The sequence below is a fragment of the Protomyctophum bolini genome (genome assembly GCF_963924005.1).
Source record: "Protomyctophum bolini genome assembly, chromosome: 15".
NCBI lineage: Eukaryota > Metazoa > Chordata > Actinopteri > Myctophiformes > Myctophidae > Protomyctophum > Protomyctophum bolini.
Genome location: NC_137876.1, coordinates 31,889,459 through 31,904,444, shown reverse-complemented (window position 1 = coordinate 31,904,444; position 14,986 = coordinate 31,889,459). Strand labels below are relative to the sequence as shown.

The following is a 14,986-nucleotide window of genomic DNA, read 5'->3' as shown; positions in this document are numbered from 1 at the left end:
TTTACCAGCTCCATCTCGTTTGGAATATTAACACTTCTAAAGAGAGATCAGACTTGACCGCGCAAGTTACTGTAGTAATAGAACATTATACCTCCTGGTTTTGGGGGGAAATGGAAGGCTTTTCACAGTAAAAACTGCTTTCTAGCGCCTTTATTCTGACAAACTCTGGCAGCAAGTGTTAAATGTTCAATAGCACTAGTGTCAATATTTAATTTCCCTTTTGATTTGTAACCACTGGTGTTAACATTATAAACATTCTGTTGGTGAGTATACAATTTCAGTTGCCCATGGTTATAGTAATTATGTCTCTGCTTGTCTCTTCCAGGAGCTCATTGACTCCAAACAACGTGGCAGAGAGAGGCTGAACCGTGTTCAGAGGTGTGGGGCTGCAGCCAGAGACCACACTGCCTCTGGGGGCTTTGAAGCTGTGGAGAGAGAAGAGGCTGCCCTTCTGTCCTCTTGGGAGCAGTGGGAGCGTGGGGCAATGCAAACACGTGCTAGTCTGGAGACTGCTCTCTCTCAGATAGCCAGTTCTGAGCAGGAGTTCAACAGTCTGGCTGTCCGGTTGGAGCAGGATCTGCAGGACTTCAGCAGTCAGCTACAGGACTGGCGACTCCGGCTTGCCCAGTCAGAGGGGAAATACAGCGGAGAGGAGGCTGTTAAGGGCTGGCAGATTGCAAAGGTATGTGTTGGCTGACGTAAGGCTATATGTCAGACTATATGCAATATTGATTTGAGAAATTTTGTCTTCGTGATTGAGGAAGTTTTGTCGTGTGGTTCCCAGTGCCAAAATGGTATTATACTGAATCAGCAAATGTCGGTGTGAAAGTACATTAATGATGAATGATGTATATGAAATATCCATGAGTTTGGGAAATTCTCAGGGTAATTTCTTTATTCATGCTCACTTTTATTTCCATTCAGGATACTCTGGAGGGGCTTGTTAAAGCTGAGCCCATGTCTGATAGTCTGAAGACTCAGCTAAATGACCTTTGTCGGTTCTCCAGGGATTTAGGCACACAATCAGAGAGAGTGTCTTCTCTCATCAAAGAGTACAACAGGCAAGTGACACCAAATACCTTTTACGACACCTTATTGAGCTCATAAGAATAGAAAAAATGTGCTGCAACTCCGTGTGGGTTCTGCCGAGCCGCCCGGCGTCCGAAACGGTCGAGAAATGACAGAGTTACCGTTTGGGGGTCCCCAGGGGGTCCCTCTACTGTACTGTACTGTCACACCCGAAATCATGATATAAACAGTTAATATGTGTGTGTGTTAGGCTGCGCAACAGTGACACTTGGTGGTGAAAACCAACCAAACGCTATTTTCGTGCTCGGACACAGCCAGCCACGGACACACATAGCTGTCACTTTCAATCAAAACCCAGGACTGCATGGCACCTTATAGAAGGCATAGCAGGCATGGCACCTTAACAATAGAAGGAACAATTACTGGCATTTACTAGAATAATCATGTGTAGCCTGTAAAACAAAAAGAAGGCTTTTTTAATATATATAAATGTACCATAAATATTTTCTTTGTTTCCCAAAGTCTGAGCCTGCAGGCCTCCAGGGAGTGTCAGAACAAAGAAAAGATACTGGAACAGGGATTCCGGTTGGCCTTCAGAGAGTTCCAGCAGTGGCTGGTCAACGCCAAGATTAACACAGCCAAGTGTTTCGATGTACCTCAGAATCTCAGTGAGGCTTCATCCAGTCTCCAGAAGATCCAGGTATAATACTGACTTATTAGTGTGAACTGTAGAATACGCGTACATTTCTTATCACTGAGTAAGATTACATGCAAGAAATGGTAATGTGTGCAGGGAGTGGGACGGTGGTTCCCTAACAAAATAAATTGGAAATTAAATAGATTCTGGGAATGTTATTATTATATATAATCACTGTATTTTTATTATTCATATTATTATTGTAGTAGCAGCAGCAGCAGCAGCAGTAGTAATTTAGTTTTAACTCCTGTACTCCTGTACTGCTTCTCCTCCATAGGAGTTCCTCAGTGACAGAGAGCAGGGTCAAGCTAAGCTGAATGCTGTGGCAGTGAACAGTGAACTGGTCTCCAGTATCACTGTTAAAGACAGAGCGGACGCGGTTCGGGCTAAAATGAACACCGCCAGAGAAGACTGGAAAAACCTTATGACCAACCTGCACAACAGAGAGACAAATTTACAGGTGAACATCAAAAGCTGTTTTCTCTGACCATCATAGAGGGGAAAATCTATTTTGTCTAATCAACTTCAGCTGAAATATCAATTCCAGAAGGAAAGATACGATAGGGTAGATGCATGATGGAACACAGATTCATGAATAGGAGCATAGATACATACAGTACAGTACAGCAGGTAATACAACACGTGCAAATCTGCACAGTAGGCACAAAGCTAAAAGCTGGAATCTTCTTAAACCTAGCCAATTGACAAGTAGGCAGTATCAATGACGAGCAGACAAATAGGTCATGGCTTTGCAGCAAACAATACTAATAATTGCGATATCTACACAAGTAATAACTATTTAATGTATATCTTCCAGAACCTCCTGTGTCAAATGAGAGACTTTGAGGCGAGCGCTGAGCCTCTTCAGGATTGGTTGAATGCAACAGAGCTGGCTGTGAAGGAGAGCAGCGCACGGCTCCATGACCTCACAGCCAAGAAGCAGGAGCTGCATAAACTACAGGTACTGGTGGCCATGGACCAGTGGGCTTCCATCACCCTGCTCCATGAAGAACTATTCACCAGCCAGCATAATAGTACCATTGGCAGTTGGCACTGTACCGCCGTCACAACAGAAGCTCACCATTCCAGCTCTGCTACAGAGAGTCCCAATCATTAGTGTAGTAGGGTTAGGTGCTGTTTTCAAAAGCTCTGCAGCTACTGTAGTCCACTCCTAACCACTGATGGCTTACCTGTCTGCTCCAGTGCTCCTGCCATCTTGTTTGCTCATCTTGCTACTTTTAACGCTGTTTAAATCTAATCATTCTCAAGCTATTTGTAGCTAATATTCTTCATAGAACCTGCTCAATGCTTCACCCTGTGTCTACTATATTTGAAACCTTGATTGCTTTTCACAACTACCAACAGCCTTTGTAGACACCAGGCTTCTTTTCACCATAACCATTTTCTTTTTGTTGCCATCTGTGACCCAGCCAATCTAACAAGTGTCTAAAGTTAACTGCCTTGTTTCTGTTTGTTTTAGCTTGCATGCATCTGTGATAACTTGCTTGTTCTGTGATAACCTGCTTGTTGCTCTTCCAGTCTGTGCTAGAGGAGTTAGATTCTCTGGAGGTTCAGCTGATCAGGCTGAAAGAGAAGGCTCAACTGCTGTGGGATGAGCACGCGGCCGGAAAGGGCTTTGTTCACCGTGTCTCGCAGCTCTCCGCTCAGTACCTAGCTTTAACCAACCTGACCAAGGTACAGTAACACTTGGCTACCAGTTTACCTACAGTACCTGTCCCCTGGGGTGGTAGTGCTGGAAGAAGGAGACTGAGACACTAGAGTGGATGAGGCTATGCCCTGATATCTACGTTTCTGTCTTTGGGAGAGAATGCCATGTCAACATTGCTTATTGTAGCTTATAAATCATGACTTCAGAGGGTTTTGATAAGAGTGTATGTTCACACATTTGGCGTATATACAGTATGTAATTCACCAAGCAGCACTTAAGCAGCACCAAACATATGCAATGGCACACATTTATCGTTGACTCCTATTCAGAAAATCCATGTTTTAGATAGTATTATTACAGTACTGCACATACCAGTGTTACAGTTGTAGTGACTCATGCATACAGAGACGAGCTCTGTCCTTCTGTTAACAAGGAAATCTTGAAAAAACAAGAAAGTGGCCACACACGCTAATAGCCAAAGTGCCAATATTTTATTTTATTAGGCCGGACGTGCGTAAGCATCTTTGTGCAACAGTAGCCTACTGTTAATAAAATTGTTAGGATTACTACAGAATCTACATTGAGACTCTGGGCTAGATTTTGAAGGTGCGTTTTACCTATTACAGTAATATGAGCTGGGGGCGTGAGGTATGTCATATTGCAATTTTAAGCATGTTAAGAAGCGCTTTCGACACCCCGTGGAGTGCGCAAAACGGCCTTGAATTAGTCATGGGAGTGTTTAAGGCGTGTTTGAGAGTTACCCAATCAACATGTCCGTACTATTTTCTTTACCAGTCAGCTGATGTCACATACGGAATGCGCACTTTGGGGATCGTTATTATTACATTTCTTCAGGCTGGCACCATAGAAGACATGACATATGACTTTGTCACATTTGGGTTAATTATTCCTATTGCACTGCATGCTGTCACCTTTATGCCTCAAAATAAGTTGTTTCTATTGAGAAACACCAGTAAAATTATATTTTAATTTAAATTATAATTATATTATATTTGAAATGAGTAATGAGTTGAATGCGTGGTGCGTATGCCCGTGATGGTATGGTCTTCGCTCGTAGCATTTTATTGAAGAAGACTTGGATCGAGTGTGATACAGCGTATGAAAGCAAACCTCTCAAGGATTATGGAGATGTTTTTATTTATTTTTAAGGTTGAGAAATGAAATAATTATGGTCGTTTCTAATCTCAACCTTTCAAAAAGAATGGATGCGTCTTTTGCTGGCTGTTGCCATGTCTCATAGAAACAAGTAAATAGGTCTATAAAAATAATCCCAAAATAAGCGCATATAACAGGGTTCTGTAACCTATTTTAAATGAAGTGCCATGTTTTTATTTTCTAGATAGTGAGTCTGCTATATCCAGATTAATTTTAATGACACCACATTAAAATAAAAAACATATTTTGATTGTCCACAAATATAAAGTCCTTCCATCTTTTTAAATATTTTCTTGCACATTGTTATAATGATCATTATATATCCGCCTGCAGTCAGAGTTCATAGTTTTAATGAATGAATGTGATTCATTGTGAGCTGGTAGATCTGCTATTTTCAAAAGTAACATTTTAATTACATTTTTGTATTAGCCGTCCTTAGTTGGGCAAATGCATTAATCTGGGGATCCTTGACATGGGAATGTGCTGTGTGAGGATCACTGGTTTAAACAACATTAGGAGAAACCTTTAGAAACAAGAAAAGCAACCACAACTACCAATATTTACAAGCAACTTTACAGAAAAAGAAGCCGCTTATAATAAACAGACTTGGCAACACTCCAGCAGCGTCCCAGAGCCGCTCAAGTGTAAAATCAAACAGTGCTTTAAATTCTTTTTGCGTTTATGAAGTGCCTAGACCCACGTCTAATCGTTATGCGCAGGTCAAGGGGCTTAATAGCAAATTGCGCAAAGCGAAAATAATTAACATATGGACACTCCCACAATGCTAAAATATTCAGCAACGTCGTATTCCATATATGTGTGCGTTCAACACGGGACGATAATGCTTTCATAATACGATTGTGCGCAGAGCGAGGCCAATTTATGTATTACCACATGGTAAAACGCACCTTCAAAATCCAGCCCTCTGTCTCAATGTGTTTTTTACTGGTTAAATAAAGGCTAGTATCCTAGTAATTTAACTGACTGTACTAGATATTTAGTGTAAATATTGTACTCAAGGGCTTTTGTTTGTCAATATCAGGTTGAATTGTTCATCAAATTACACCAATGCTTCATCAGATGGTAACATCCTGGTTTTTGCCTGCTTTGTGGCTCTGTAGGAGAAGGCTTCAAGAATCGACCGCATTGTCACTGAGCACCAGCTGTTCTCTCAGGGGCTAAAGGAGCTGCAGAACTGGGTGGCTGACACCAGCCACATGCTGCAGACCTACTGCTCTCCTACTGCGGATAAGAACGTTCTAGACAGCAGGATGATCAAACTGGAGGTATAGGCTAGTCTAGTGGATTGCTGTTACTTTTCCAAAGAATAAACTTGCTAACTTTTGTGTGTGTGCATTTGTGTATATGTATATTAAGTGTGTGTTTCCATGCACTAGGCCTTACTGACTGCTCGCCAGGAGAAGGAGATTCAGCTGAAGATGTTGATAACCAGAGGAGAGTCGGTCCAGAGAAACACCTCAGCTGAAGGAGTGCCCGTGGTCTGTAAACACATCCAGGACCTAAGGGATTCCTGGGACGCCCTCCTCTCCGCTTCCATACAATGCAAAAGGTTATTCTTCTTCCACTATTGAGACTTACTGATGGAGTTGTCTGTCCACCTGGAACCCATCTTTACAGAACTGTCCTCATTTTCATTATTTATTGTTCTATTTATAGAACACTCACTAAACCACAACATTTTAATGTTTCATTTCCCCAACTGAAAATGTCCTCTTCAGTTGTAAAAGTGGAGATATACTGTATCAACTGAACCATTTGGTTTTACACCAAGGGACTATACTGTATAAATTACCATTATCATTCAGGTGGAAACCTTGAATGTCCAAAATTGTTACTTTTCAGGAAATGGAAAAAATAAGCTGTGTTCCAGTGGATCCACTGTAGTTATTATTTAATTACATGCTCTTGTAAATACTTTTCATTGGTTCAATATTTATAAAACACACACACTTACCAAATTTCCTATACGACACGTGAGCTTGTAGATCTGCTACCTTTTCTACTTTTGTGTCACTCTTGTACAACAAAGTAGAGCGATCATAAGAATGAGGCATGTAGAAAAGTAACCACTATAAATCAACTTCCACATACCACAGCCACCCCAGCTGGAGAACGTTTACTTGTTGTGTGGCAGTCGCTAATCATTCAGCACTTCCCATGTGACCATTACAGTGAATTACACACCATCTCATCCAGTCCACCCAACATATGAAAATGATTCTGTTCTAAGTAGCAGAGTGGAGTTGTTTTAATTATTTTGGTATTTCTGTATTCAAATGGACAGTTAACATGTTTGTTGATACAATAAGAGAATCAAAGACAATGTCCTTGTTCTCCTCCTCTCCAGTAATACACCCTCCCCGTCATTATTATTATTAGAGGCAAACGTCATATCACAGACCTGAGGTTGATTGAGGAGGGAGTTTATGCCAATAGTGAATACAAATCAACAAACCAATCAACGTTACACCATAGCCTCCAATCTCAGGGGGTCAGTCAGATCAGTGAGTAACTGTGTTGCTGTATTCTCATCTGTGTGTTCACAGCCAGCTGGAGGGTTCTCTCTCTCAATGGACCAGCTACCAAGAGGATGTGCGTCAGTTTGTGGCATGGGTGGAGCGAGTAGAAGACAGCCTGGATCCTACTGACAAACAGTGCTCCGAAATGAGAGATAAAACCGCCAATCTGGGCAAAGCCAAGGTACTGCCATCATCTCACATGGTCATTAGCAGCAAGCAGAGGTTAAACGTGGCCAAATATTATGGGGAATTAATCATCATTTTATTTAATCAGTTTGGAGTACCATGTGACTCGAGTTTAGTGCATTAGTGCAATACAATGGTTGACAGAGGTTTACACAGTTTGAATTATATTATTATTTAATTATAGTAAATACAATTTAGCCCAGGTCTGACAGAAACAAGAAACTAAGTAATGGAAGATGTTGTTCTTCTGTGGTATTTTCCAGCTGTTGTATGAAGAAGTGCTCAGCCACAGCACACTGTTGGACACCATCACTACCAAGAGTGACAGTATGGCAGAGCACTATGTCACTCAGCTGGAGCTTCAAGACCTGCAGGAGCGATATAATACAGCCAAAGACAATGCCATGGTGATAAGCTACATCATAGCAACAGAACAAGCCCCCCCCCCCATAAAAAAATAGAATAGCCCATCTATCATGAGCTTGTAGAGCTGCTATTTTACAGATTGTTTCATCACCATACCAGACCGCAACACAATGTCAAAACTTGTGTTAACTTAAATCATTACAGTATGTGTGTGTTATGTTTGTTATGTACTTTTACTCTCCAGAGAGCCGTAGGGAAGGCAGAAGAGTTGGTGAAGGCCCATCAGGAGTACCAGCGTGGTCTACATGCATTTGAGGACTGGCTGGAGGAAGACCAGGAGAAGCTGAGTTGCTACACCCAGCTGGAGGGAGATGTTGACACACTGGAGGAGACACTCCAGAAGCTACAGGTCCAACAAGCGCTCTTCTTTGTAGATGAATGTATTGATCATACTGTAAAAATAATTTTACTCAGAGTGTACAAATATAACCAAATGGTTTACAGATAAATGAACACTGAGGAGTTTATGCAAAGCATTATTTACGTTTATTATAGCATTATGCAGCACACAGCAGCATTGGAGTTCCCATAATACACAGAATACAAAATACTGATAACCCCTTTCTCTCAGGAACTCCAACTTCACTGTACGGAGGGCCAGGCACTGCTCAACACCCTGCAGGTCAGCCGAGAGCTGGTCATTCCCCGGGGGGTGCCCCAGATCGAGGACCGGGCCCTAGAGACCGTGCAGCAGGACTGGAAGCTGTACCAGGCCCGGCTCAGCGACACCCGGGCGCAGCTCAACAGTGCTCTGGCAAAGCTCCGACAGATAGAGCAGAAGTTCCAGCGACTAGACAGCTGGCTCAAGGGCATGGAGACCAAGGGGCAGCTGCGTAGCCACCGGCGATCCAACGCTGCCACTAAAGAGGCCCAGCTGGAGCTGATCAAGGTCAGCAGTGGTTCTTGTGACCATTGCACTTGACATTGTCAACCGATTCAACTTTCTGTTGAAGATGCAACATTATTGTCTAGATACAATGTATAAAATGCAGTTTATTTCTCAGCGGAGAACAAAAAACAATAACAACAAAAACAGTAACCTCACTCGATAAGATGTAAATCGAACACTGAGCTCTTGTCAGATCCTGCGTGTGTTAGAAAGTTGACTGATGATGCTCCGTTGATTATTAGATATAGAGTGGTTAAGCTATTATTCAAGGGGTAGCCTCGGAAACCCAGACGTTTGTTCAAGGGGCGGCCTACCACTTAATTCTAATTAGATTATTTTCATTTTTAGAGCTGGCAGGAGGAGGTTCTGGTGTATCAGGAGGAGATGGAAGGTCTGAGCATTTTGGCTCAGCAGGTTCTGGATGAAACCCATATCAGCAGCCGGATCTGCTCCAGAGCCACCCAGATCACCGCACGCTACCATGCTCTACTTTTACATTTAATGGTAACAACCATGGATACACAATACAGACACAGACACATATTGTATATTTTGTCAATATACCTTATATGATACACTTGTGTGTATACATACTCATGCATTGAAATACACAAAACTGTTCATTTATGAAATTATTATCATGATAGATATACAGTAGTAAATAGCCTAACTTCAATAGATAGGCTATTTCCCCCTGCATCTTCCTTGGATCCTGACGACTGCAACCGACGACTTACACAGCCCTCGTTAGGCCTTCCATCCTGTGGAGCGCCCCTTTCTAGTTTCAATAATGTGTTCTTCTTCTCATCAGGAGACCAACAAACAGCTGCAGGAAGAATTGTCATGTATTGAAGAAGCCCAGAATATTTTCAGCACTTTCTCAGACTGGCTAAGCACTGCACAGAACAACTTTAGCACCGTGGCAATCAGCATTGATATAGTAGACCGCATGGCCATGGACAGGAAGATGAAAAAACTGGAGGTATGATTCTCCAGTTGAAAAAACCTGGGTAAAATGTGGATAAATATTGCATCATTATTGTAAAAGCATACATTATTCAGTATGACATGATACGATAAACTATCATATGATTATGACATGTTAGGATACAATAGGAAGCTATTGCCTCATATTGTATTAAATATAATATATAAAAATATATAAAATATAATTCACCATGACACTTATTACAAAAATATAGAATATTGCTTATAAATTGCATATTATTACTAATTAATTACATTACACTGTTATGCACCATAGAGGTGGATTCAGTCAGTATTATAATGTGGAGTAGTAATATTTTCTATAACGTTTGTGTAACATTGCTGTAATGACACTACAAGTCTTACACTTGGTTACACTTGATTACACACTGGGGTCACACTTGGATGTGGGATAGCCGATCTACAAATACATGACCCTTAGTTGGCTGTAACTGATTTATTGGCCCTCATTAATAGCACTTTCTATGCATTTGAGGCTCTGCAAGCTGATTTGGAGCAAGGCCACACCTTCCTGAAAACCATGAGGGAGAAGACAAAGCGGGCCATGACTTTCCTAGAGGAGCCTGAGGCAGAGCAGCTCAAAGAAGAGGTGGACGCCCGCCTCGACCAGCTGGAATTCTTGACAGGGGCTCTGCGCACAGAGCACAGCTCCCTAGAGAAGTGCATCTCACTTTGCAAAGACTTCCTGGACAAATATAAGACCCAGGCACAGTGGGTCGCAGAGACCAAAAACCTTTTAGCATCGACCGTAGAGCCCAAAGCTGAACTCTACCAGAAGAAGGCTCAGCTTGCCAAGTACAAGGTAGTTTATTGGACTGTAATCTGAATATGTATTTCTCCTTGTGTTATGTTTACAATTTTCACTGATTGGCGGTACAGTATATATCAATATAAGACACATTATGGGATAACACAATAGGATTTTGGGTTACACAATCCAATATATTATGTTGTGATTATGATAAGATAGAAATAGAATACAGTGTTATGGTACAGAGCTAATGTATACAATACAGTACAATAATTAGTTAGTACAGAACTATATAATAAAACATGATTGGTTGTTATACAACACAATACTTTCAAAACATGATCTATAAAATATAACAAAAATGATATAATGTTCACTGTTTGACAATACACATAAATCGTAAAACCGTCACCCTAAGTGAAATGATTTTTGTACATAATGTAGACCATCCAGCAGACGGCACAGTCTCACGAGTCAGCGGTGAAATCTGTCATCGAGAAAGGGGAGGCCCTGCTCAACATAGTGCGGGACCCCACCATCAGTGACAACATGAGCAAACTGCAGATGGACTACCAGGACCTTTGCATAGCAGCTAAGGTATGAATTCAGTGGAACGCAACAGAGCTCTGCTTACCTGGTCCGTTGGCAAAATGCCCTCCCTACCTGTCGTGATGAGTGGGTTGCTGTAGTACAATAATGTCTGAGGTGGATCATCTTTGTTATCCTGCAGACCCAGGTCCAGAGCCTTGTGGAGTGGGTGAAAGAACACGAGGTTTATAACAGTGAGATTCAGGAGGTGGAGAAGTGGCTCCTGCAGATGTCCAGTAGACTGGTTACCTCTGACTCCATGCAGACCAGCAGTATGGAGATGGCCACTCAGCAACTGGCTCGACATAAGGTGACCAATCCCACATGTCAATTAGAAGGCCAATTACTTCTTTTAAGTCATACTACTATGTAACATTAATTTTAATACATTTCTGGTGACTATGTCATTTATTTGTGCCTGAGTGTCAGGGGGAGACAGTTGTGAATAAAATAGTATTTAATCGTGCATAAGGAGAAGAGACTGGAGCAGCACAGACATTTAGAGCCTTTTATTAAGGTGCTGAGTATACAAAACGACTAACGTTTCGACCTTGCGGTCTTCATCAGAGTCATGAAAGTAGTATTTAATCGTGTTTAGAGAGGTTATCAAAAAGTTTATGTGGAAAGATTATAATGAAAAATTCCAGTGAAAGATTATTTATAAAATAGCTTTAGTTGAATTGAAAAGGTTAGACAGTAGGACTTCAACAAACCTTTCTCAGAAGAATAATTAAACCTTTTTTCCCTCAGGCCATAATGGAGGAGATATCCAGTTTCGAAGAACGTCTGACCAGCCTAAACCAGAAAGGAGAGGATCTCGTAGCAAGTTGCACAGGCCAAGTGCAAGCCAAGATTACGCAGCAGGTCCAGGCTCACCAACAGGGAACCAGAGACAGCTACTCTGCCATCTGCAGCACTGCACAGCGTGTGAGTCACACAACAACACTTTAGAGATGTAGATCACAGTGTCGTCTCTCTCTCTCGGTCGTGTGAGACTGTAGACTCACACAATTTACAAATGCTTCCATCATACACTCTGCAGTGGAAGCGCTGAAGAAATGTGATGGCCGCCTCCCACCCCACATTCATTTTGTCTTTGCAGTCTTGTACATCTGTCCTACTTTAAATCAAATTACTCTACGCAATGTACGCATGTACATTATATTGCTTGCTGATTGGCAGAACTCATCAGTTTAAGCCGTTTTGATCAGATGTATTTACTGGGGGAGCAAAGCAAATTTACCATAATGTCTTGAATAAATACAGTAAATAATTAGTTTTAACTGTCTGTATTATTCTATTTTATTCTATTATTATTCTATTCTACATAACTTGTGTAAATATTTCTGTACAGTACACCTTTACTTTATTTGTTAGGTACATTGTATAGATTGCACATGCAATTAAAATACTTCCAATATACTTGATACTATGCATGTTCATTGTTCATAACAATAATTTGTCTTAATTCAGTAACATTCTCTGCTAAACTTTAACCATGTATGTGCATGGTTTACACGCATGCACACAGGGGGGTGTACAGAATACTGAGAATACAGTAACAGAGTGAAAAACGTGGGATGCGATGGAACATGGTTTGTGGGACACATTCTACCTCTACTTTACATAATTGTAGTATAATACAGCTGTGATATATAAGCAGATCTCCAAGCTCAGATCTATAAAGCAGATCTACAAGCTTACAATGTGTCAGACCACATTGTGAGCTTGTAGATCTGATAGTTCACGGAAATTGATTTAGTGTAGAGGGGAAAATAAAAGAGGGGGCATAGACCCCTGACTGAATTCGATCAACAAAGTATATAGGTTTATAAGTTCTTAAAGATGCAAAACACGATGTTAAAAGCAGCACATCTGATACTTGTTTAATGATATATTATTAAAATACAGTGCACTGAAAATCTTGCACCGTGATTCATCATTTCATGACAGGATATTCATCCAACTTGTAACTGATTCCCCAGGTGTACCAGAGCCTGGATCGTGAACTGCAGAAACACGTGAGCCACCAGGACACACTCCAGCAGTGCCAGACATGGCTCTCCACGGTGTACGATGAGTTGAACGACCAGCCGCCGTCAGGGCTCCAGGAAGCACTCAAGCAGGTAAATGACCAGATGAATGCCAGCGCGCCCATTTTTATACTGTCTGGGAGTATTGGAATGGTATGACTCCATCTGTTAAGACAGTAGTTTCCAACCAATTCTGAACATTGTTTTAAACATTTCTTAAAGTTTTAAATAAAGATGAAGACTTTTTTGCATTGTACAAGTTTGTCTTTGTTTGTTTTTGGGTCAAATTAACATACAGTATGGACAGTACAAAGTGTATTCTCTTTATTCTGTAGAAATAGGCTAATTTGGGTATAGAACCTTAAGATTTTCATAGAGACATGTAAGCTTAATCTGTGGCTTTACCAATAATTGATCCGTTACTTTCTCCATGTGCAGGTGAAACATTATAGGGCCCTCCAGGAGCAGGCCAGTACCTACCTGGACCTGGTGTGTTCCGTTTGTGACCTGACTGATGAGGCTGTGAGAGTCACAGCTGGTGAGGTCCAGAGAGTCAAAATCACGGTCAGTACCGTATGCATTTACTCCGTGTTCATCATTCACCGCGGCAGAAGCAACTTTTCTCTGCTGCCTGCACGTAGCCTCTCCTATTAAAAACCCAATCCGTCACTGTAACGCAGCACCACATGGACAGCGCTGCTGTTCATAATTAATTACACAGTACACAGTCAACAGGATTTTTATTATGAATATTCATAATATTATTATTAGATAAAACAATTTTCACATCCCGGTCCACACGGCCTGATCAATTAGCATACATTTTCGGACCGGGTAGGCCGGGTCAGGCTCGGGCAGAAATGAACTCTTAACAAGTATACATGCTCTACACAATGGTGGCAGCTGTAGAGCAAAGACCAGTAATTAATTTGTGTATTTCTTTATGAAGAGCTTATTTTGAATAATATGAAATACATTGTGAGTGCTGGAGGGCCTACATTTCCTTGTATTATGGGGTGCTCACCCTAAACCTAACCTCCCACGGGGCAGCACACTTAAACCTAACCTTAACCCATGTCTAATCAATGACTAGTCTAAAGTAAGTATGCATCTTCCATGTGATGGTAAGAATGAGCCTGGAGACTGTAGAAGATGGTTAAAAGGTCTATCTGCTCCCCAGATAGAGGAAAGGATGTCTACTGCCCAGGAACTGTCTGAAGGCTGGAGAGAGATCAAAGAACAGAAGCAGGAGCTCTCCAGTTTGTTCCAGGATATGGAGCAGCAGCTTCTCAGCTTCTCTAGGAGGCCTGCCGAGCTGGAGACCAAGATAGCTCACAACATGCTGTCACAGGCCAAGGTACAGTAGTAATAATTATATATATATATATATATATATATATGGTCTCCTGCTGGTACAGTACATTTCGATTTAGTATCACCTTCAGTAGTAATTATGTTTACATGCACAATAAGTGTTAATGGCTCTGATTTACTCTAGATAAAATAAACATTTATTTTGGTGGGGTAGTGCCTGCATGCCAGCACACTGGCTATAGTGCTTAACATCATAGAATTCAATCCAATCCAATCTGTTTACCGCCACAGGAATTCAGCCAACAACTGCAGTCAAAACAGAGTGTCCTCACCAAAATGACAGAAAGTGTAAGCAGACTGACAGGTGGCCAGGACTCACCGGAGCATGCAGAGATAGGCCGTCTGAGCAACTCTTGGCTAGGTCTTGTTGACCATGTCAACAAACTGCTGGCTCAGCGAGAGGAGGACTTGCTGAGGGCCAAGGAGTATCACGACTGTATCACCGCCATGGAGGCTCTGTTCGAACAGGTCTCCAAAGAGTGGGACAACCTGGCAAGGTGGGGCTGTAACGTTCAAGTTGATAGATGTTTAGTCATACAGTAATACAGTGTATACAACAAAATAATGTGATTTGTCATGGCATTCAAAAGGCTTCTCTTGAGTTCTAATCCATAATGTCA

The 14,986-nt window shown here is 41.5% G+C and overlaps 1 protein-coding gene across 4 annotated transcripts in view; it reads left to right on the top strand.

The window, feature by feature from the left end:
- Nucleotides 1-14,986, top strand: part of syne1b (spectrin repeat containing, nuclear envelope 1b) — a 121,219-nt gene that overhangs the window by 46,768 nt on the left and 59,465 nt on the right. For 3 of the 4 annotated variants that reach the window (XM_080784125.1, XM_080784124.1, XM_080784126.1), the window contains exons 29-49: nucleotides 326-682; nucleotides 925-1,061; nucleotides 1,552-1,729; nucleotides 2,004-2,186; nucleotides 2,544-2,687; nucleotides 5,693-5,857; nucleotides 5,969-6,141; nucleotides 7,139-7,292; nucleotides 7,561-7,704; nucleotides 7,908-8,072; nucleotides 8,295-8,612; nucleotides 8,961-9,116; nucleotides 9,424-9,594; nucleotides 10,096-10,422; nucleotides 10,816-10,968; nucleotides 11,102-11,269; nucleotides 11,710-11,886; nucleotides 12,945-13,085; nucleotides 13,431-13,556; nucleotides 14,173-14,349; nucleotides 14,598-14,863. In XM_080784125.1, coding sequence (XP_080640251.1) covers nucleotides 326-682; nucleotides 925-1,061; nucleotides 1,552-1,729; nucleotides 2,004-2,186; nucleotides 2,544-2,687; nucleotides 5,693-5,857; nucleotides 5,969-6,141; nucleotides 7,139-7,292; nucleotides 7,561-7,704; nucleotides 7,908-8,072; nucleotides 8,295-8,612; nucleotides 8,961-9,116; nucleotides 9,424-9,594; nucleotides 10,096-10,422; nucleotides 10,816-10,968; nucleotides 11,102-11,269; nucleotides 11,710-11,886; nucleotides 12,945-13,085; nucleotides 13,431-13,556; nucleotides 14,173-14,349; nucleotides 14,598-14,863 — 3,980 coding nt within the window. Of the gene's footprint in view, nucleotides 1-325; nucleotides 683-924; nucleotides 1,062-1,551; nucleotides 1,730-2,003; nucleotides 2,187-2,543; nucleotides 2,688-3,265; nucleotides 3,422-5,692; nucleotides 5,858-5,968; nucleotides 6,142-7,138; nucleotides 7,293-7,560; nucleotides 7,705-7,907; nucleotides 8,073-8,294; nucleotides 8,613-8,960; nucleotides 9,117-9,423; nucleotides 9,595-10,095; nucleotides 10,423-10,815; nucleotides 10,969-11,101; nucleotides 11,270-11,709; nucleotides 11,887-12,944; nucleotides 13,086-13,430; nucleotides 13,557-14,172; nucleotides 14,350-14,597; nucleotides 14,864-14,986 lie in introns of all 4 variants that reach the window. The other variant, XM_080784127.1, reaches the window with a different exon arrangement.